General features: G+C 28.6%; 2 protein-coding genes across 2 annotated transcripts; both read right to left on the reverse strand.

The window, feature by feature from the left end:
• Window positions 1-17,291: 17,291 nt before the first annotated feature.
• On the reverse strand, window positions 17,292-20,679 carry LOC105845782 (uncharacterized). The gene is made up of 7 exons (XM_065815381.1): window positions 20,550-20,679; window positions 20,173-20,441; window positions 19,850-19,958; window positions 19,453-19,638; window positions 18,536-18,748; window positions 18,132-18,303; window positions 17,292-17,757 (listed from the first exon to the last, which is right to left on the reverse strand). Exons 3-7 carry the CDS (start codon window positions 19,943-19,945, stop codon window positions 17,450-17,452), a joined length of 975 nt encoding a protein of 324 aa, XP_065671453.1. The 5' UTR covers window positions 19,946-19,958; window positions 20,173-20,441; window positions 20,550-20,679; the 3' UTR covers window positions 17,292-17,449.
• Window positions 20,680-20,880: 201 nt separating this feature from the next.
• On the reverse strand, window positions 20,881-23,508 carry LOC105845782 (uncharacterized). The gene has a single exon (XM_065815994.1). The coding sequence runs from the start codon at window positions 23,506-23,508 to the stop codon at window positions 20,881-20,883; it is 2,628 nt and encodes an 875-aa protein (XP_065672066.1).
• Between the last annotated feature and the right edge of the window lie 281 nt (window positions 23,509-23,789).

Consider the following 23,789-nt stretch of genomic DNA (forward strand, 5'->3'; position numbering starts at 1 on the left):
CAAAGTATGAGTCATTAAATCTTTTAAAGGAACTGAAGCTGAATAGTCCTCCACTGTTATGTTTGCAGGATAACATTTCAATTTTGCATCTCTGACATCATTGTAAGCGGGGTAGATGTTATATTCTTTCTCCAAGGCTCCGCTTCTAATCAATTGATAGGAAGCTTTTGTCAGACTTGCATCAATTATTAAAGCCAGTGCTTCGTCTGCTGAATATTTAGTTGCTTTATCTGTATTTGATATATTTAAAACATTCTTGGCAGCAATAACAACAGATTCATCTCTAAATTTTTTATTAGCAGCAAAAAATAATTCATTGGATGAATGAGATTCAATTAAACAAGATACACGCCGTTTTTTAGTTTTATTAGAACTATTATCAAATGCAACTGGTTTTCGACCACGTCTACTTGCAGTTGGTTCATTGTCTTTTTTTCTGACAATTAAATATTCATTAAGCCAGTTCACAAACTTCTTTTCAAAATTTTTCACAGTATAGTTTGCAGATTTCCACTTTTTTTTATACAAGTAAACAAATCGTTGAACAGCATGTCTAAAATCAACGTCTTTAAAATCAGCAAATTCTGGGTGAATAAATTTTAATATATCTTCAGTAATATTTTGTTTTGAAATACTAAGATTGTTTTTTTCGAGAAAATTATGAATGTCTAAGTTTAACAAAACCATATCTAAATAATTATTGTAACAAGTATTTTGTATTTAAAAATAAAATGTTATAATATCTGCCGCCTGGACTACTAATACTTGTTAGTAATTAAGTTACTACAAGTGTTAGTAATTAAAACTAAAAGTAATTAAATTACTGTCAGTGTTAGTAATTAAATTACTAACAACTACCGAAAATATGTTGTTGCTATGTTATGCAAAGTAAGGTATCCATAGTAACCAAAAAAAGTTCACCTCATAAGAATTCTGAATCTCATTTTAATACATACCCCCAATATTGTGTATTTAGCGCAAGTAAAATACTGTTAAAACAACGTTAATGTAAAAATGAGTTGTTGCTATGCAAAATTTAGTACCATAGCAACCAAGTTAAAACATACATAAAATCTGAACGGGGATTTAAGGGGACGAGCAATCAATTAAAACTCGATTGAAGCATCATATAGCTCAAATAAATATAAGACAACACATGGCAAATTGTGGTAATTATTAGTTATTGTGCGGCAAAAAATAAGTTTCTTAAGAAATTTTTTTTTTAATCTGTGATTTTCAAAGTATAACTGAGATAACATGCTATGACAAATTTATTTCACACATTGGTTTTTCTTATCTCTAAATACTCTAGAATAATATGTACTAATTTTTTGTTTCAAAAACGTAGATGTAATTGAAATATAACACAACGTTGATGTCACCGTTAATTACTTATTTATTATTTTTTTATTTTATCTCAATATTCAAATGCTTAGAGTCCTGGTAACTAAGGGATTTAATATAAATAAATTATCAATAGATTTCTCCTAATATATGTAGATACTAAAATTAAATAGGTTTTCAAGATTAGACAACTAAAATTTTTCCCATTTTGTCCACCTACTGGCCCACTGTGCATTGGTCAGAAGACTCGCATAACAGCTTAATTCACGCGGTTTAAATAGGCATAATTAAGACAAAATAAAAAAAAATTATTAAAAAATTACTTTTTATTGACTAAATAATTAATTTAGTTGCGTTTACAAGATTCACTTCCTTACAACAACTGAAAGTAAAACGACTGATTAATAAATAATAAACGAGTGTCGGGAGCTAAAAAGTTAAAAATCTCTTATCGCGATAATCTACCTTCCTAAATGCCAACAAATTAATGAACTCAGATGATTTAGAAATTATTGATTACAACATTGACACAATTAAAAAATATGAGTTGCTGGTCTCTCGTTATGAAAGTCCTGCTGCAAGAACATTTTTCGTAAGTTTTTTAAACAGTTTAAATTCATTTTGTAAGCGCTAGTATGATAGTGTAACAGTAGGTATTCATCTTTGCATTAATCAAGAGGTTTATAAATAAATTTTTTTACTGTTTCATTTTAGGTGCATTTTAGCTTAATTTAGTTACATTTGCTAAAAAATTGGTAGAACAGAGCTGGTAAAAGCCACTGCATATAATATGACGTGACGTTACGAAATTTTCTATGTTTATTTTTGTCAAAAATAAACATGGATGGTACAGGAAATTTTGGAAACTTCCATTCAGAAAATCCTCTATATGTAAAGTTGTTCTGCGTAAATCCAATTTTGATTTATAAATGTACATTTAAATTATTTTAAATAAAATTAAAATTAATGCTAACTATTTCACCCTAGTTTTTTGCGGTTACAAATCAGGTTACGAAATCAGACGATCAGGATAAGAATGTAGAAGATGGTGTTGCACAAACAGGTGCATGATAAACAAGTGGTAGACGGTATTCTAGGAAGATTTTCGATAATGCATAAACCAGTGATCCAAAATAATTGTTTATGAGTTTATTAATTTTGTAAGTAATCTTTGACTTAATCTTAATGGAAACTTTTATTTTCTGTTGAGATTATATTTAAAAAATATTTGATAGAAATTTTTGAATATGATATTTCCACTGCCAAAAGCTTGATCATTTAATTTTTTTTAGTTATCGAAACATAAAAAAGCGTAGTGCACAAACATTTATTATCTAAATCCCCACTATATGAAAATGTTTTATATAAGTTTATAACTATATAAATGTTTTATATAATTTTATATTAACTTTATAAATAGCTTTATAAAGTAAAAGTATAGTATAAGTAGTATATTATAAAAGTTTATAAACATATTATAATAGTTATAAAAAATATAAAAAATAAGACCAGGTCTTTTCTAACTATATCTTATGTATAAATTTCATTACTTTTACAACTATATAAATATAAAAAATTTTATAAAAAATATAAAAAATAAGACCAGGTCTTTTATAACTATATCCTATTTATAAATTTCACGACCTATATAGCTCTTATGACTTATATAAAGTTAAAAAGTTACTACGTAATTTTAACTGATATTAGTTTTAAAACTTAAATAAAGTAAATTTACGTTAACTAAATCAAAGAAACTAAAAACGACTTAAATATGGAAAAAAACACAAAAATTTGGCCCAGGAAATGATTAATCGGGTTCTGCACACCGATGAGTCCGAATTCGAAATTTTTGAACAAAACGCTTTTTTTGCTGTTTAAAGAAGAATTTAAGAAGCCTATCAGCCCGAGTGTTTAAGCCCTACTATTAAACACGGAGGAGGCTCTATACAAGTTTGGGGCTGTTTATCTTTATCCGATTTGATCAAAATAGAGAGGTGACTCACCGGGGAACGTTATGTGGATATCCTACGGCTCTATGCTGTATATTCCGGAATGAAACTAATAGGTTATAACTTTTTTCTGCAGCAGGACAATGAACCAAAACATTTATCCCGAGTGGCAAAAAGTTATTTAAATGGAATGGCAGAGGAAGGAGTACTGGAATTAATGACCTGGCCTTCCTAGAGTCCAGATTTACCTGGACAGAAAGAAGGTCGAATATGCTCCCAGAAATGCTGAAGAATGTTTTGAAGTACTTCAAAGAGAATGGCACAACATACTCCAGGATTTTATAATTAATTTGTATGAATCTATTCCCCGGCGAATATCGGCCGTGATTAAGGCAAAAGGAGGACATGGTAGATATTATGAGTTTTTTATGAAGTTTGACATTTGTAATTGTTCCATATTTTGTGTGAATTACATGGGTTTTAATAAGTTTATAATATAGAACTACAAATTTAAATATAAGAGAAGAATTCTCCAGGATTTTTTGAAAAAATGTAAGTGGTCTAAAACCTATACTGTATATATATATATATATATATATATATATATATATATATATATATATATATATATATATATATATATATATATATATATATATATATATATATATATATACACATCGTGTATAAGAGTGTTATTTTAATAAGAAAACATCAAACAATACGAATTCTCTTAATACAAATAATAATTTATTTTGAGAAATTTTCACTGGGTTATGGATACCAGCATCATCAGCTGGTAAAATAATAATATTTCACGAGCTGATGATGCTGGTATCCATAACCCAGTGAAAATTTCTCAAAATAAATTATTATTTGTATTAAGAGAATTCGTATTGTTTGATGTTTTCTTATTAATATATATATATATATATATATATATATATATATATATATATATATATATATATATATATATATATATATATATATATATATATATATATATATACATATAAAATTATACGATAGAATACCTAATCCAGCAATCATAAATCTTTTTATATCGAGTGGTCAAATTTAGATAATAATGTTTATAGACATACCACATTTGACTGCCGTTTAGTAAAACAAATACAAAACGAGACGCAGAAAAAGAAAGATTTATTAAAACAACTATTATATTTAATATTACTTTTTGCTGAACGTGGATTGGTCTTTAGGGGTATAACGCCTTTGATTGGAGATTTGAACAATGAAAACTTTTTTCTACGATACGTTTTTAGAACAATAAAAAGAAACTGTAAAAACTGAAAAAACAGTCAAAAATTAAAAGCAGAGATTGTAAGTAAATTATTTGTCGACAGAAATTCAAAATGAATTCATATCATGCTCTGCTGATTACTTAAGAACTTGTATTTAAAAAAACAACTGCAAAACATTCTTCCCTCATTGTAGACGCAACACCCGATTTTGCCTACATTGAACAAATTACATTCATTTTACGTCTATATTAATTTTAAAATACTCGAAGGTATGGAGAGATTTCTTGCATTTATTATCTGCAATACTGAAAAATTTTGCAAATTTAATTTTTGTAACACTACAAATAAATAATATTTTTCTAAGTGACTGTTGTGCACAAAGTTATGATACTGGATCCAACATGATTAGATCATATATTGATGCTCAAACTCCCATTTAATAAATTTATCGATTTGCATGCCATAGTTTAAACTTATGTAGAGTCCTAGATGCAGAACCTTGTATTCAAGTTGTAACTGTTTTCAATACTAAACAAAAATTGTACAGTATATTTAGTAGCGGCCCACAAAGATGGTAAATATTAAACAATAATACTGGACGGACCTTGCAAATTATGTAAAATACACGCTGGTTTTCTAGATTTTAACGTGTTACACTTCTTGCTGAAATATTTCTGAAATAAGTACTGTAAAAAATTTTATACAAAGTTCTTGCAGCTATATTTTACAGAAATACTGTTTAACAAGCTCGCAATACTATAGTTGATGTAGAAGTAGTCAATTTGTCAAGTCTTCTTGTTAATTACAATAAGAGATTGCTCGGATACTATTTAAAAAAAATGTAGATTGTTGTGCACATCTTTACAAATAAACACAGAATTTTTAGCACAAAAAAAAAAAATGATAAAAAGATATTAAATTGTCCATATGTTAAAAAAGTTGTCGACGGAAAAAAATTAGATTGAGTATTTTCAATATTTTCATTGATAAAATTTTCTTTATTTCTTTTTTGTTAGTTTATTGCGTCCGGATTTATGGCAATAAGTCATATTCTGTATGAAAAAATAATAAAAACTGAAGTTTACAAATAATAACATATTAATATTTGAAGAAAAATAATTTATATTTTAGTAATTGTAAATTAAAACAACAGGGGCTAGTTGCCTCTTGCCTGTTTTTACTCTTTGAGCTCTGTAACGACACACTTCTAAAACCTTAAATATTCTTGTCATATTTCCAATGATGCCATTGGAAATATGACAAGAAGATTTAATGCAACAAAAGAAATAGATTATTGCATTTAATGAATTATGTGATAAATAACTTAAATAATAAAAAAATACAAAAATAATTCTAAAAAATTACAAAAAACGTTTGAAAATCATATCCATAATTATTTCGGAGATGCAATACTGCATTTAAAATCTGTTTATGATGCCAGTATAGGAAAAACTGGTGTACCTAAGGCCGGATTTTTTTAATCTTTTTAGTTCAAGTAACCAGACTTGACTAAAAATGGGGAAACTTATATTAAAAATTAGATTTAACTCCATAATAAAATAGACACATAATTTGATTAAAAATTTGTTTAATCTTAGAATGTTTTCAACAAATTTATCTAGTGTTGCTTGATTGCAACACTTAGATATGTATATCTGAAAAGCAATCTGATTAATCGTTCTGAGCAAATTTGAGAACTAAGTCTACGCGTAAAATCAAAACAACCGCGAAAAAAAACCGCTGTGCATCAAAAGAAATTCGATAGTTTACCTCGCTATCAAATTAAATTCTTTATCAGTGAAACACGCAAATGGCCCAAAAGCAAACTATATGACCCTAGGTACAAGACTTGATAGCCGCTTGAAAAATGTCATCTTTAATAAACTTGGATTGAGAGGAAACTTATCGAATATCGTATGTAGCACTCAAGCAATAAAAAATATAATATACAAAAGCTTATAGTTTCTTCTTGAGCTTTAAAGCATTCTAAGATATCAGCGGCAAAAGCTTGCTTTAGACCTTAAGTTAGCGTTTTCTGATTATAACGTTGCCTTAGCAACGCTGTTTGAAAATTAAATAGAATTAAAGAATATAATTTTTTTAAACTAATCACCTGACCTAACTAATCACGTCACTGAGAAGCATAACTTAGAACTTTATAGTTTTCAAAGTTGGGGGTAAAATGGTAGCTAAGTGGTACTAAAGGGGTAGCCAAGGTGGCCCTAGGTACACAATGAGGTCCCGTACAATATATTTCTATTTTCTTGTTGAGTTCTGATTTGCAATTAAAAAAATGAAACTGGATGTGCTATTTCCAAACATTATTATACCAATAAGGTAATTTTGCATAATACAAGTGACAGTTGCTGAAGCAGATCTTTTAGTGTGCTGAAAATAATTTTTAAAAAACGTATTAAGATAAACAATGACTACTGTTTATTAAGTTCAAATATTTTGGATTGACATTTTGTGTTATTTTTTTAGTCGGATGTTCAAGTCAAAAGTTAGTATTTTTTTATGATTATTTTTTTATTATTTTTTTGTATATATACATAAGCAATTTTTCTTAGTTATTGATGCTATAAATAACCGTCAGATACTTAGCTATTTATATTTTATCAACAATTGATAATAGTAATTAACATGAAATGTAAACTTTTAACAACAGTTATTAGTTTATAAATTATTGAAACACCACACCTTTTTTCATTTTAATTTGGCACTTTTTTCTTTATTTTAGCATTTTTTTCATTTTAATTTGTCAATTTTTATTTTAATTTGACACAAAAATTTTATCAGCGAGATAAATTCTAAAAATTTATTAAGTTGAATTTAATAAATTCATCGAAGGTATGTGTACTATGTATGTGTATAGGTAAATTTTAAATATTGCTGAACACAAACGCATTTGAAACCAATGCTGGGGACAATTGAAAAGCAATTGTTGCAGCCGATGGTGTCAGCATTCGTACAGCACATCGATACATTGACAAAAATGATATGAAGTGCGGGAAACGCAGAGGGTACAAGAGAAAAAGGTTATTGATGATCAACTTGATGTCATTCAAGATTGTAAGTTTTGTGCACCAAATTAAAATGAAAATTAGCCAAATTAAGATAAAAAATTAAAAAATTAAAATAAAAAAATGCCAAATTAAAAGTAAAAAGCAACAAATTAAAATGAAAAAACGCAAAGATAAAGTGAAAATGGGCCAACTTAACGCAAAAAGGTGTACTATTTTATTTAAAATATTTGGTTTACTACACCAAAACAAATATGGAGCCTAAAAAGTTTAAGTATACTTTCTAAACAAAATTAAATTATATTTTATAATTTAAGTTTGTGTTCTAAATTTTGGATAGTTTGTGTACACGATATCCATAGGTCTTGATATTCCAAGAATCGCTAAATATAATTTGTCCTGGAATACCGAGAAAATGAATGTAAAAAGTATTAAAACCGAGATTATTAAAAAAATATTGAAAACAATCAAAGTTTGCGCTTTTTGATTGAATGAGAGAACAGTCGCAATTTTTTTGAGTAAATGAGAGTCCTCAGACATAGCAATTGCAACTTATATTATTTTTTAATTTGAACATGTTTAAATATTAAAATGGAAAAAATTGGTAGAGAAACTTATTCAAAATGAAAAAAACTATTGTCTAATTTTATAAAAATGACAAGTTTCATGTTTCAGATTCAAATGTTAAAATGGAAAAAATTGGTAGAGGAACTTATTTAAAATGAAAAAAACTATTATCTAGTATAAAAAAAAGTTTCACACCAAATGTGCTTAGTTTAGCAACAAACGAAGAATAATATAAGACGAAAACAACGCTGACGCAAATTCTGATGATTCTGATAAAACGAAGATGAAGAAATACTTGAGTAACATCCTGATTTGTGTAGTACTAAAACTCTCGAACATGTGCAAACTTTTGTAAAAAAAATAAATAAATAATAACCTTAAATAAGTCAGAGAACTTAGAAAAAATGCTCAATCTCTTGAAATCAAATTCAAATTGATGGTTCTCAATATCAGAACTTGATAGAACAGTACATTAAAAATGTTGACGACTTTTAATGACATGATACCACCTATCAAAAAGAGTCCTTAAGAATTTTGCCATGATTTGCATTTTTATTTAAAGACTAGCGTTCCTGAATTAGTAGCTCTTCAACCATGTCAAATGGCTATGTATGCCACAAGTGGCAATGACTCTAAAATTGAAGAAGGGGCATTGGAATTTTTATTGGAGAAATTGCAAATAACAGAAAGTTTTTTTCGTAGTCGTTTGCTTGAAGAAATCTTAAAAGGCGTCCAATCTTAACTGGCAGTTAAAATTTCTCAACAATCCAGGAGTTCTTGAAGTGCCAAGATTGTCCCCATTCTTGATCTCCTCAAATAAAGAAGTTATTGAAGAAGCAAAAAGACTCCATCCAGTTATGATGACAGTGATAATGTCATAGATATTCCATTTGAAGATCTTCAGACAGTAAAACAGGCTCCTAATGCTCCAACTAATGTTACATCTTTTTGCTTCTCTGAAACGTTGACTTCAACCTTCGTATCAAAGCCCAGAGAGCTACAAATAAAGCAAAGAAAATCCGATGTGAAACAACAAATCCGAGCCATTGATTTTAGTACTTTGACGGTCGAAAAATTTAACAATTTTGTTACAACTGCATTCAAATCAGTAAGGTTATGCCAGTTAAAAGATGCGTTAAAATTAATCAAGCCATCATCGATTCGATGTAAGCAAAATACTTCAATTTCAAGGAACCATCCTAGAAATAGGCGGAAGAGAATGACAGCTGCAACTTTGAATGACTTAAGTTTTTAGAAAATTAATTTTAAGAAACAACATTAATTTGATACATGTAAAATATTTATGATTCATAAGTTATAATAACAAATCATACAACGCAAGTTTTTCTGACAACATCGCTTTATTTATATAGTTTTTAATTTTTTTAAAATATCACGGTTTTTCTCGGTTTCGTACCAGATCTCGTCTTGGAAAATATCATTTCGTATGGTCCGAGAACCAAAACATACAAAAAAAAACAAACCCGAGGTTCTAAAAGTACATTAAAGTATATAATAGCAGAGTCGACCAGACGGGTTTTAAGGTGGGGGGAGAAGCACAATTGTTAAATCTAAAAAAAGTACTCTATATCTTGAAATTTATTTAAAAAAAAATGTCATTAGAAAAAATGCGGGGCTGAGAGTACATGACCCATAGCTCCTTCGGTGTTGGCCATGTATAGGATAAATATAATACCTTTGCGCGAAATATAATTTAGCAAGCTAAACATTTTCACTGGTATAATCTGGTTAATCTTCGATTAAATCTTATTTATTAAAAATGTTGAAGGTTGCTAAAAGAAATCTAAAAAGTAGAACTATAACAGAAAAACACTTAATTCTAAAAGAATTCGACAAAGGAGAATCATCTGTATCTACATCAAAGAAATATGGCATTCCAAAGCAAACATATCATAAACAAAAAAATTATGCGAGTCACCGAAAGAAACATCAATTTTTGACTTTTTTTGCTCACAATATATATTACATATACAAAAATATATATTTCACATAAGATTATATAGTTATATATATGTATATAATATTTATACATTGAAGGACATTCAATAAGTCTCAAATCTCAATGAGTTAGACATTTTCCTTAAGTGTTAGATTTGACATTCTTTAAGTAGGACAATTTGTATATATATATATATATACATACACACACACATATATATATATATATATATATATATATATATATATATATATATATATATATATATATATATATATATATATATACTCTAGTGGCCATTGAATTAAAGCCACTTGATGATTTTGCTGTAAAATGAAATATGTATAAAAAAGTAAGAACAACGTCATGCCGTTCGGTTTGTTTATATATGACGTCATTATTATTTATGTTATGCATATTATACATATGTTTGGCTTAGTATTTAAATAAATTTTATGATTTCTTGCTGAAAAAATATAATGTTGTTATTGCTTATTTTAGTGTGATAATGGGGGAAAAGCCAGATATTAATGATTTTGTCAAGGGGCAAATTGTAACATTGAATGCTGAGCGTTATTCTCAGCGTGATATTGCAAAGAAACTGAAGATGTGCCGTTGAGAATGTTTTAAGATCTGGAGGTGTTTCACGACGTTCCAACTGCAAGGGAGTACGAAAAACAAATCATCGTGATGATCGTTATTTGAAGAGCATTGTTGTGTCTAGTCCGCATACTTCTTCTGCACGCGTTGCAAGCCTAGCTAGTGACAGGGGTATTCAAGTGAGTGCTAGGACTGTTAGGAGACGTCTGTCAAATGACTTTGGTCTTGTAGCTCGCAGACCAGCGAAGAAACCTCTAATCACGAAACAACAACTCCTCCAGCGATTGAAGTTTTGCCGTGCGATGAAAGACAAGTCAAGGGAGTGGTGGGAGAGAGTCATGTTCACAGATGAAAGTACCTTTCAGCAGCTACGAGGCCCTGGTTACAATTATGTCAGACGTCCTGCCTCTCAGCGATTCAATCCCAAATACAACATCAAAACTGTCAAACATCCACCAAGCGTCATGATCTGGGGTGGCATCACAGCAAGTGGTCGGTGTGGACTGCACATCTTCGATAAAGGGGAAAAGGTCAATGCCAAAAAGTACTTGGAGGTTCTTGAAAGTAAGCTTCAAATCCACATGAACATCTCAGGAGCAACAATTATGCAACAAGACTCAGCCCCTTGTCACACCGCAAAGATTGTCCAAAAGTGGTTTTCAGACAACAACATTGAACTTCTTTCTAATTGGCCATCAAATTCACCTGATCTAAATGTGATTGAAAATTGTTGGCAAATTATGAAAAGGAAAGTTGCTGCACATCATCCTACATCAGAAAAAGACCTGAAAGAGGTTTTGAAGCGTGTGTGGACGACAGAAATAACACCGGAATACTGTAGAACACTTGTTCATAGCATGCCTGATCGCATTAATGCTGTGCTTAAAAATAAAGGATATCCTGTGAATTACTGACTATTATTCATCGTTTGAGCTAGAACTTTATTCAGTGTATTGTAAGGTTAAAATTGCATTTGATAATATGCCTGCTAGACCTTGTTGCTAGAGTAAACTGTGTATTTTCCAAAAATTTGCTGCTGGCTTTATTTCAATGGCCACTAGTGTATATATATATATATATATATATATATATATATATATATATATATATATATACACACGTTTTTTGGTTGGCATATATTTTCAGGAGAGTACGCGATGAATTAAAGTAAATTAAAATAAATCAAGTTAAAACAGCTGTATTTATATATATTTTTTTATAAATAAAACTACATATTTTTTACAACTATTAGTTTCATGCTAAATGCAATCATCAGGTAAAAATTCTCAAGTAAAAAAATTTAAATTAAAAATTTAAATTAAAAAAATTAATGCAAAAATTTTTTTTACCTGATGATTGCATTTAGCACATATTTTTAACTAACAGTTTTAAAAAATATCTAATTTTATATATATATATATATATATATATATATATATATATATATATATATATATATATATATATATATATATACATATATATATATATATATACATATATGTATATATATATATATATATATATATATATATATATATATATATATATATATATATATATATGTATATATATATATATATATATATATATATATATATATATATATATATATATATATATATATATATATATATATATATATATATATATATATATATATACGTTTATCGATTTGACATTGGGAAAAAAATACGAAGAACTTTTTTTTTCCAAATGTAATAAAGATATCTTTTAATTAACTCGTAGTCATGGAATTTTTGGTCGCCATTTTACTTTAAGGTTCCAAGTTCAAAATTTAAACATCAAACTTTAAATGTGTTAATTTCTTTTGTCTAAAGAAACCAAAGTTAGTCTCCTAATATTTTTAAGCTCGTCCTAATATTTTTAAGCTCCTTTAAGTAGTCTTTTCAGGATCTTTACAATAAACAAACTTTACGTTAAAGAAATTCTTACTTTCTTTTATTCTTAGTTTCATAAATTAATTAACATTTACTTCTTTACTTTAAAACGAGCAATTTTTTTGATTGAATTCTTATTTCAATGTGATTTTCTTTTTTCTTTTCAATAAGAAAAAGCTAAAAACTTATACATTACTCAAATTTTCCTGAAAATCTAAAAAAAAAAACATTAATTAAGAAATAGTTGAGTTGGTGTTCAGTTTAACAAGTTTATGAAACGCAAGCTAACTACTTATAAACGTTTTATGAATGCCATTTACTGAATACAGTAATTTAGGCACCAAATTATCTACGAATCATTAGGTAATTAGGAGTCATTAGGCCGGGTAAATGAAAATAAGCAATTATAAGAGTGAAAAAGGCGCGAATAAAAAAGCTTTAACTCGTAAAACGGCGAGCAATCGCTTCAAATTTACGAGCATCTACAATAGTTGCTTTTTGTTTCATTTTTTGCAGTTAGAGATGCAAAACGCATCTCTTCCTGCAAAACCAACGACATTGTTCGTAATAAGAGGCAACAAGATCAAAGAAATTACCAAAACCAGATAGCCACTAATCAACCAACGTCTCCAATCGAACAAACCAATAAACGATCAAGCACTTAACTGCAAACCATCTTTCAATACCCAGTACACTCCTGTACCCAATTCAAAAAATAATAAATGGCCGACGAACTCAACATCAAATAGCCAAAACAGACAACGTACGGCGACTTCAATATGCCAAAAATATTCTTCCGATAAGCCAAAAACCAAAATTACACAACCAACACAACCAAAAGCGAAGTCAGAACAACTCATATACTAGGCCAATAACCCTTGCTCACTTTATGGTCAAAAAAGTTATGAACTAAGAGCCAAAATTATCTCAATAGACACTTTACTTCAACCACACATAATTTTGATTACCAAAACTTGGTTCACCGACACATCCGACACAAAAAAGGCAGGGTTTCAACTGTTTAATAAAAACAGAATCGTAAGGGAAGAGGAGTGACCATCTACACAAAGGGAACAAAGGAATGCATCGATTGTTTTTTCACTAAAATTGACCAATTTAACCGGACCACTATCACGCAAGTCTGAATAAAATTAAAATTTCACGACGAATCGATTCTAATAGTCTCTACCGCCCTCATGACCTAAACGACTCAATGCTCGATAAAAGAATAAGCTTAATAAACACTGCCAATGACAAATGCAATTCTAATGGCTGCTTAACTTTACTAGCGTACACGACTTCAATTTCAGCAACACTGTGTATTCAAATGTCGGCGAAGGAGGTGGCATTGCGACTAATGCAAATGTACAAAACAATTGGCCAACAGATAGCAAACTTTAATACTGTCTTAAAGAAAATCATTTTACCCAACTAATAACTTTTCCAATCTATTTCAGTAATCGTGAGGAACCTCCAAAAAGTACTCTTGACTTGATCCTGACCAACAAACCAGACCAATTATTCGACAAAAAAGAAGCTAGTCCTATCGGCTACACAGTCAAAGTCAGACACACTGTTTTATTGAGGAAAGTATTGCTCTCTCCAACCTAAAAATTAGAAAACCCGAAATAACCAATTCCTCTAATCTCTTTTAGAAACGTCTGATTGGAGCTAAGCCGACTACAAATCAATTTATACGCATATCAAAACATTCGACTGACATTCGGCTCTTGATGGATTGAAAATTTCCGAAAAAAATCAAATATTTTTCAACAAATATAACAAAACAACCTCATTACTCGTCCCGTTAACGACTAACCCTTGCACTAACATGGGTGACCAAAGATGTTGCAAACGCTGTCAAATTGAAAAACGAACTCTATGCGAACAGCATAAAAAAGCAAAGTAGTAAAATAACTAGTTAAATCAGCTGTTTTTGCTTTTGAAATAGAACTGGTAAATAATAACAACTAATAATCAAACTACAACAGATTCTAAAGTAATCTGCAACACACTAAACGAATATTTTCAATCAATTTTCGAAATCGAGCCGCTAGGGTCTATTCATTGAATCTTTAAAAAGTACCGACTGGTTCTTTTAACAACAAAAAAAATGGTCCTCAAAACTAAAACTCACCCGACTGAATGGTGTTAAATATCCGACTAGCCGACTAAATTCGTAAAAAATCCGACGGTAACATGAAAATCACCTTCTTTGGGGGTATGAGGGGTGGTGGGAGAAAGAACACCCATTTGCTTTTTAGCTTTTACTTTTATTCAAAGCAATGGCTTATGGGCAATTGCTTTTTTTTGTTCACCCGGCCTATTAGCTTTTACTCTAAATGCTGATTCAAACATGTTGAAGTAAATAATTAAATAAAAATAAAAATAACTTATAATTTATTAATAATAAATTAATAATATTTACTTACTTAAGAAAAATGGACCTGAGCTTCTCCGTAGATTTAAAGCTTTTATTTGTCATCTTTTGAATAGAAGAAGAGCCAGCAATGGCGAATGGTAAGTTGCTCTCAACAATCCAATTTGTTTTAACTGCTTCACATTTTTCAAATTTCAACTTTTTCAGTTTATTTTCTTCTTTATCAAGTTTTTCTCTCTTTCTTTTTCGCTCTTCCATAAGACACATTTGCCACTCTATTGGATGTTTATGTTCAAGGTGATATCTAACACTTGATGTAGTGCCTCTTGTAATTCCAATTATAGTGAGATAACCACACTTGTCGCATACCATGCATTTGCCTTTGACCTTTCCATTCTCAATCATTTTATCAAACCAAATCCATATTGGTGATACCATGCTATTTACATATACTACAAAAATATATATATTTACTTTATATATATATATATATATATATATATATATATATATATATATATATATATATATATATATATATATATATATATATATATATATATATATATATATATATATATAAAGAGAGAGAGAGAGAGAGAGAGAGAGAGAGAGAGAGAGAGAGAGAGAGAGAGAGAGAGAGAGAGAGAGAGTAAATATTTAATTAAATATATTTTGAACTTTAAACATAAAGTGGGTAAAAATTTTTAAAAAAGAAAAACTAATTAAATTTTTTTGTAAGCCGTAAAGAGAATAGTATATAGTTGTAAAAAATTACCAAAAGAAAGATTTCCAATTTCAAATAATCGTTTGTTTCGAAAACGAAATTTTTAGTATTATCAATATGAATTTATTATTATCTTTTCATTATAAACTTTCAAGTTTTTTAATTCCCTCAAAAATAAATAATCTTTAAAATATACATATGAATAGTAAATTTTTTGTGCGTTTGTTGTGACACTTTTTTAAGTTTCGCTAAACTGTTAAACACGTTTTTTACCAGCGGCGTTTATAGCTGATTGAAAACGTTTAATACAAACAAAAATACAAAGAAAAAACGATCAAAATTCCTGCGGAAACCAATTAAACTTAATCGTTTTTTTAAAAACCACAAAAAAGAAACAATTTTAAAGACTTTTTTTTAATCTATAAATAGCTTTTTATTATTAATACTTTTTATTTAATTTCTTTATTTTTCTAAATTTCGAATTTTATTTCATTGCTTTTTACGCTTAATAAAGTAGAATAAATCGATTGATTTTTTCCATTTAAGATACATCGACTGATTTTATACACGGTAGATAAATGTAGTTTCTTTTAATTAGTTTGCCATTAATTTCCCCACTCAGATTACTGTACTCAGAATAATTCCATTGATTTTTTCCAATTAACATCGACTGATTTTAGTAGGGATACACGGTAGATAAAGGGGAAATTAATAGTTAATTAATCGTAAATAAATAGTAATCTAAGTGGGGAAAGAGTATGTGCCTTAAAATATAGAATAGAATAGGCACACTTGTTTTTTATCCATCTAATAGATATAAAAGTAGTAGGTAATAGGTACCTACTATGATAGTTCTTTCATCCTATGCCATCTAGAATTAGCTATGTATGTTATTAAAAAGAAAAAAAGAAATTATAACTAATTAATTGGAAGATCAAACTTTTTACAAACAAAATGGTAAAGAGTTACCCCATGGCCTACTTTGTACACGGCCGGATATGTTGCATAAATAGGCCGAAAATTAGAAGGCCAGTTTTTCAGAGTTTTTTTCGCCAACGACGTCGTGTTGATCAAGTTTCCAAATTAGTTGTGAGAACTATGGTAAATAAATGCGCTGTGGTTAATTGTCGAACTGGCTATAAATTTAAAAAACGTGAATCTAGTTCTCTTTTTGCAAGTAAAGCTGTTTTTAGTTTTCCCAACACTCTCCGAACAAGGGTATGCTCCGAAGAACTTTAAAGGGTTCTAATGGTTTAGGCTGACAGGGCACCCTAAAAGTTCTAATAAGAACCTTTTTTTAAGGTTCTTTGCAAGAACCCTAAAAAAGAGTTCTTGGTGGAACCTTAAGGAAAGGTTCTTTACTAAAACCTTATATTAGGTTTTAGCGAAGAACCTTTAGGGTGCCCCGTCAGCCTGCACCATTAGAACCCTGTAAGGTTCTAATAAAACTACCATATTGTTGTGATTATTTTAGACACAATCAGAAATCAATTTTTAAAGATTGCTAAAGATGCGTCAAAAAACTATATGGGAAAAGCATTTTAAGATTTGTTTTCATGAAAAAACCATGAATTGCTATTACTAAAATATTTTGTAGAATTAATTAACACAATTAATACATAAATAAATCTATTATTAAATTTATAGCAAAAATAATTAAGTTCATTTCATCAAAAGGTTTGTAAGACGGCGTACAGGCATTGGGATGTCGTCGCTTTCACTTGACAAACCAATTAATGCATGTTGCACAATTTTAGCGTGTTTGAAATTTTTGGATGATATTTCGCATTATACAGGTAATGAACTCCGATCAAATATGCTAAAGCAAGAACGTTGTCTATCCCGAAGTCATCGCGCATGACTTCGACATAGTCTAATACAATCGTAATTTTTGGAGATGTTGCCATATTTTTTTGTTCAAAGTCAAACACAATGATTGGCGAATTCACTACCGGCATTTTACCCGCAACGAATAGATGGTCGCTGCAATCTCCTTTGAATAACCGTGGAAGCATGAGGACGGCAGTATTCATCATCATTTCTAAAAACACAATTAAAATTTAAAAAAATGTTGCGGATTAGATATTACTTATATCTACAAATATTTGTTAAAAGGATACCTTATGATTCACATAGAGTATTTATTTACGTAGAGTAATTATTTTAAATATATGTTTCTATAAAATATTTAAAAAATGACATTATTTTATTATTTATCTAGAGACTTAAAACTGTTTATGCTAAGTAAACAGTTTTTACCCGACTTTCACACACACAAACACACACACAAAAGGTCACAAGATAAATGCAAGTTTTAAATTATTGAAATCTTGATATATGAATGTTTACAGTGCATAATTTGGGTACGTTAGATTTGGTAAAAAAACTTATAAATTAAAATTAAAAAAAATAAACCTTTCTTTTTTACTTCATCTTTCTCGCCTTCTATTGTAGTAAGAATACTTGAAAGCAACTGATCTTGCTTCTTGCCTACAATATCCAACACCCTACTTGAAATACGTGCTAATGATACACGGAGCTCTCTATCCAAGTCTTTATTAAATAGAATATTGACTTCAGCCAAAATCTATAATTTGTAAAAAACTATAACAGTATTTGAAGATTCAACAAGCAAAAACTTTTAAAAAAATATTGTTACATACTATAAATCTAAAAACAGCCTAAAAATATAAAGATTAAAAATATTTTTATTATTAATGCAGTCAGTGGCGTCTCCAGGAGGGGGGGGGGGGATTAAATTAAATTTAACACCAAAGGCTTATGTGGAGTAAGTTATAGCAAAAGTAAAATAAATATACCAGTTTTGGTAGACTCATCCAAGGATATGCAGCCATTATGTCAATGGTAGATTTATTTTGTATATCTTTTGTTCTATGAGTGCATGTTCTTTCTTGTCTATCTAACATCATTTCATAATTTGGACGCATCTTTGAAGATTCGTGTAGCATTTCATCTAACAAAAGCATTGTACTAACCTCATCTTCAAATTCATCCTCCATTAGTGGAAAGTACTATGGAGATTAAACAACAATGAATTAAACTAAACAACAAAATTAAACAACAGATTAAACAAAATTATTTTTACTTAGAAAATATAAAAAATGAACTTAATCTATTATACTAGGAATTACAATTTTATTTATAACAAAAATAAATAAAAAATAAGATACAAATAAACAAAATCAGGGTTAATTTATTTTTTATATCCACAGAAAAATAAAATTAAAATTTTTGGGTACTTTGAAAATACAATAGGTTGCAGTTAGTTAAAAGTTAATTTTTTTAAAAAACAATTTTATTCACAACGTGCAACTTGAAGATAAATAGGGAACTTAATACTTGAAAATGTCCATGTTTCATAAAAAATAAGACAAAATAAAGTAAAACTTTAATATTATAACTGTAGCAGTAAAAAATGAGTTTCAACACATTTACACCCTAATATTATACACCCTAATATGCAATTATAGTTGCTATTAAATTTAGTTTAATTTTTGTTTAATTTGATTGTTTAGTTTTTTATTGCCATTTAGAATAGGAAAGAAACAAAATACATGAAGCAAATAAGTTATATATAAATATTCTTTAAAACCATGCTGTTATATGAAATGAATTCTGAAAAAAACACTACTGTATTACCTTTTAATTGCAACTAATTTAAATTAAGCAACAATTTTAACAAAATAAAGTAAAATATATGCAAATGAATTCATACTGTTACTCGAATTTGTCTGGGTGTACTTTCGATTTCTTCAACTATTTTGTTGTCTTCAACAAATTTGTGTTTCTTTCCATATCCTTTTCTGCCAAATTTTTTCTTTGCCAAAAGTACATCTTCATTGTTAACCAATGGTATTCGTTCTTTTTTAAATTTATTTTTTAAACTTTCTAGCAGTATTGACTAAATACATTTTAAAATATTACTGCAAAATAATAATGTGCAATAAAATTAAAAATAAATTTTATTTTGACCAACTATTCAACATATTATTCAAATTTTTCAAGTTACTTGTTAGGCTGTACCTTAAGTTAGGCTGTACCTTAGAATAAATCAATTGTTTAACTCTTTTAAAATAAAATATGTAGAATCTTTAACAATTCAAGAAACTTACACTAGGTGAACCATTTTTTCTGCAACCTGGCATCGTGTAATCACACAAGTAACTAAACTTTGCACATAAAGCACCAATTACTCCTGAATATTGCATGCTGTTTGGGTACCTAAATATTATAAATGATTAAAAAATATCATAAATGATTAAAAAATATTATAAATAAACAAAATTATAAGCAATTCAACACTGTCTCAAATTGTAATAACATTATATCTCAAAACAACAATCTACACCAAGTTTATTCAAATTTTACCAACCATAGTGAATGCAAATATTTCTCACAAAATAAAACAGTAATATTTAGAACATAATTTTCTCACCATGTGTATTTTGAGGTAATATCCTCAAATAATGACTGTATAAGTTGTGTACGGACCCATGTGCGTGCAGCACAAATTATTGTTTTATCCTCTTTTTAATGCATCTTGAACTCGTCTCGGAAATGAAGGCAGAGGATACCTGATAGGCCAGTTACCAAAAGATGACAGCCTGTCATTATTGACTGCTACAACAACATTGGTGGCATCATTTTGTTTGTTGACACCAAGATTTACAATAACATCTGATGTACTAGTAATTTGATAAAATTCTATAATTAACAAATAATCATACACAGTGTGCAGATAACACAAAGAAGGATTGAACCTATTCTTGATTAAATCATACATTATGAATTTATATGTTTAAATTACAATACCTTGGCTCTTTTAATTTTGCTATTGATTTCAAAAGTTTTACTCTAAGCCTGAAGTCATCTTTGCATACTTCGCCTACCATCGATTTTGTAAATCCTTCTAGGGTTTCTCCGTAAATATTAGCGGCTATTAAAATCAAGTTTATTAGAAAATCAAACTGTATTTTATAGTCCCAATTGTTTATAATTAAAAAAAAAAATTTAGTTAAGTTCAGTAATAAAGAATAATTAAAATTATGAAAATCAATATAAAAAATAAACATTTTTCTAAAACATATTTAATGATTTTTCATTAAATATGTTAAATATCTAATATTTAAGACAACTTTTTAACTTAGAAACATTTATACTTTAAAGAGATATACATTTTTCCGTCAGATAAAATATACGAATTTAGTAACTGAGGGTTAATAATATTACATGGTTGACATACAGACAGTTCTATATCTTCTTTAACGGAATATGCATGCAAATGCTCAGAAAACTGTTCACAAATAAGTACTTTTCCAATAAAAAACCAACTTTCTCTTAATTTATAAATGTAAATAATCCTAAAAAAAAGAGGAATGTTTTCTCCATGCAGTGTTCCAACCAACACAACATCATAAATCTTATACTTAACATAGTCAATGGTAAGTATATTGCACTTCCATAAAATCTCTGAATCACTGAAATTTGAAACTTCAAAAAAACAAATAATTTTGGAGCGATGACATTCCGAGAGATTATTAAAATAAATTGAACATTCTCCTGAACTCTCAGTGGTTTCCTTCAAGAAGTTGGAAGCTTCTAACTCCCAGCATTGATGGAGTTGATGACATTTTGCTAAGATATACGCTATGTTTCTAAAATTTTTGACTGCACCTGCCAGTTTTTTAAAATATTGATGCTTTGCTTCAAAGCACATGCACCACAAATAACGAAGAGGACCATAATCTTTAATTAAACGAGGATAATGCAACAAAAAATGCAATTTTGGTGTCAACTTTCCTGGAAATATTTCAACAAATGTTTGGACAAACGATTCTACAAGCAGCTGCAAGTATGAAAAAATAGTCCTGGAGATTTTGTAACACATTAAATAATCTACAATATCACGTAATAATAGATAGAGTTTCCAATGCTTGTTGTTTATAGGAACTCGATCCCCAATCAAATATGTTAAAAAATAAAAAAGAATAAACTTTTCAGATGCGCTGCCAACAATATTTCCAGTACCAGATGGTACTGTCAAAGGAATAATAATTGGTTTATTTTTTTTATCATTTTTTAGAAATTTAAAGTTTTCAATCTCATAATTAAGCTGAGAAACAGTTACAATTCCTCCACAATGTAAATTACTTATTAACAATTTTAGGATCAAAGGAATAATTCCCTCATGTAAATCATGCATTAAATCTGGAGGAAATGATTCAGTTAACTTAAAATATGACAGGTCTAAAAACCGACATCTCTTGACAACTTCATATACACGTCCACTTATTCCAGGATTGATAGCTTGCAAATGATATTTGTGAAGAGTTTCAGTTCTTAATGTTAAAACAGTTTCTTGCAGAAGTTTTTCTTTATCTTCATATTGTAACATACAATAGCGACAAATGTGTCCAGAATTAAAAGCACATCTAAAGCCAGCAAGTGCATGAGCTGACAAGTTATCGGCTGATATAGTTGCAAGTGCACCATACAATTGTAAATTCTCACAATTAATATTTAGTGCAATGCCATTTAAACACAATTCAATCAAGTCTGATATTAAAGGTTTTAATATTTCTGCATATGTTTTTGATTGTTTTATATATTTTTCTTTGACTAAAAGACACAGGTGTATATACTTTAATTGAGAGTGATACTTATATTCTAAATTACCTATAAAAAAATAAAATGCACAAAGCTTATGAGTGGAGCGGTGTGATCCAATTGGATTACACACCTCAAACTCATCTATATACATATGAATACGCAATGCATGATTCTTCTTACAAAACACAGCATGTTTGTGAAAAATGTTACCATCTGCGTAAGAGCATAGCAAATCATTAGTTTGGTCCTCATTTTCATTTGCTCTATGAATAGAAGCCCAAATATCCTTATGTTGAACAAACTTCTTAATTACTTCTAAGATAGGAATATATTGAAAAAATTTCTTTTGATTATTTAAGCATCCGGTACTGTTAATAGTTGGTGATGTGTCTGTTGTAATTTGTAAAGAGATATGAGCAATAATTTGTGTAATGCTGGTTAAACTATTTCCATTATCATTTTTTCTATCATTAATTATCTGACTATCATCACCGGCTTGTATTTCAATTTGCAATGGAGCAACAAAACCTAAATTTGATTTACAATAAGTCAAAATTTTTCCTTCAGAACTAACAACTGAAAAGACTTTGTCTAACAAAGCCTCATTTTCTAATATTTCTAAAAGATCATCATTAGGATCAAGAGTAAAACCAGCTTTACTCAAGTAACTTTTAAGACAATCCGCATAATTAGAAGAAAAGTATTTAATTAATGCATGAACTTCATTACCGATTTCAAGCTGAACAATTGTTGGAATAGAATGTTTTTGCCCCAAACCAATCACAAACATTGCACAATATTTTTGCAGTTTAAGAACAAAATCATTAATATCTCTGTTAAATGGTTGATTGAGTGTTGAACTTGCTAGTTCATTGTCAAAATTACAATTGAGTAATTCTAAGTTTTCATTAACAGATGAATGCAAACTTTCATCAACATTTGTCTTGTTTCTGTCAGCATAATATATTTGATTGTGTTTTATCCGCATGTGTTGTCTTAAACCTTTTATTGTGTTGTATGTACAAGGACAACCATCAAGCCCACAAGCTACAGTAAAATTAGCTTCAGCTTCGTGGCATATCTGAAGGTGAGTCAAATATTTACTTAAAATAAACTTTTTAACTTGACAAAAAGAGCAAATGAAACTTGAAATACTCGACATTTCAAAAATTAATCTAAAAAATAAATTAGAATAATTAATAAATACTAACCAACAAACTTTGGTTTCAATACACTTAGGTCTACTGTGTCCAAATAGTTACAAGTGTCATTAACTGTCCAATTAAAGAATGGTATTGGAACATCATATATATATACATATATATATATATATGATGTTCCATACATACATATATACATACATACATACATTCATACATATGTGTGTATACATATATATATATATGTATATATATATATATATATATATATATATATATATAT

This window comes from Hydra vulgaris, chromosome 13, assembly GCF_038396675.1.
Source record: "Hydra vulgaris chromosome 13, alternate assembly HydraT2T_AEP".
In the NCBI taxonomy this organism is placed as follows: domain Eukaryota; kingdom Metazoa; phylum Cnidaria; class Hydrozoa; order Anthoathecata; family Hydridae; genus Hydra; species Hydra vulgaris.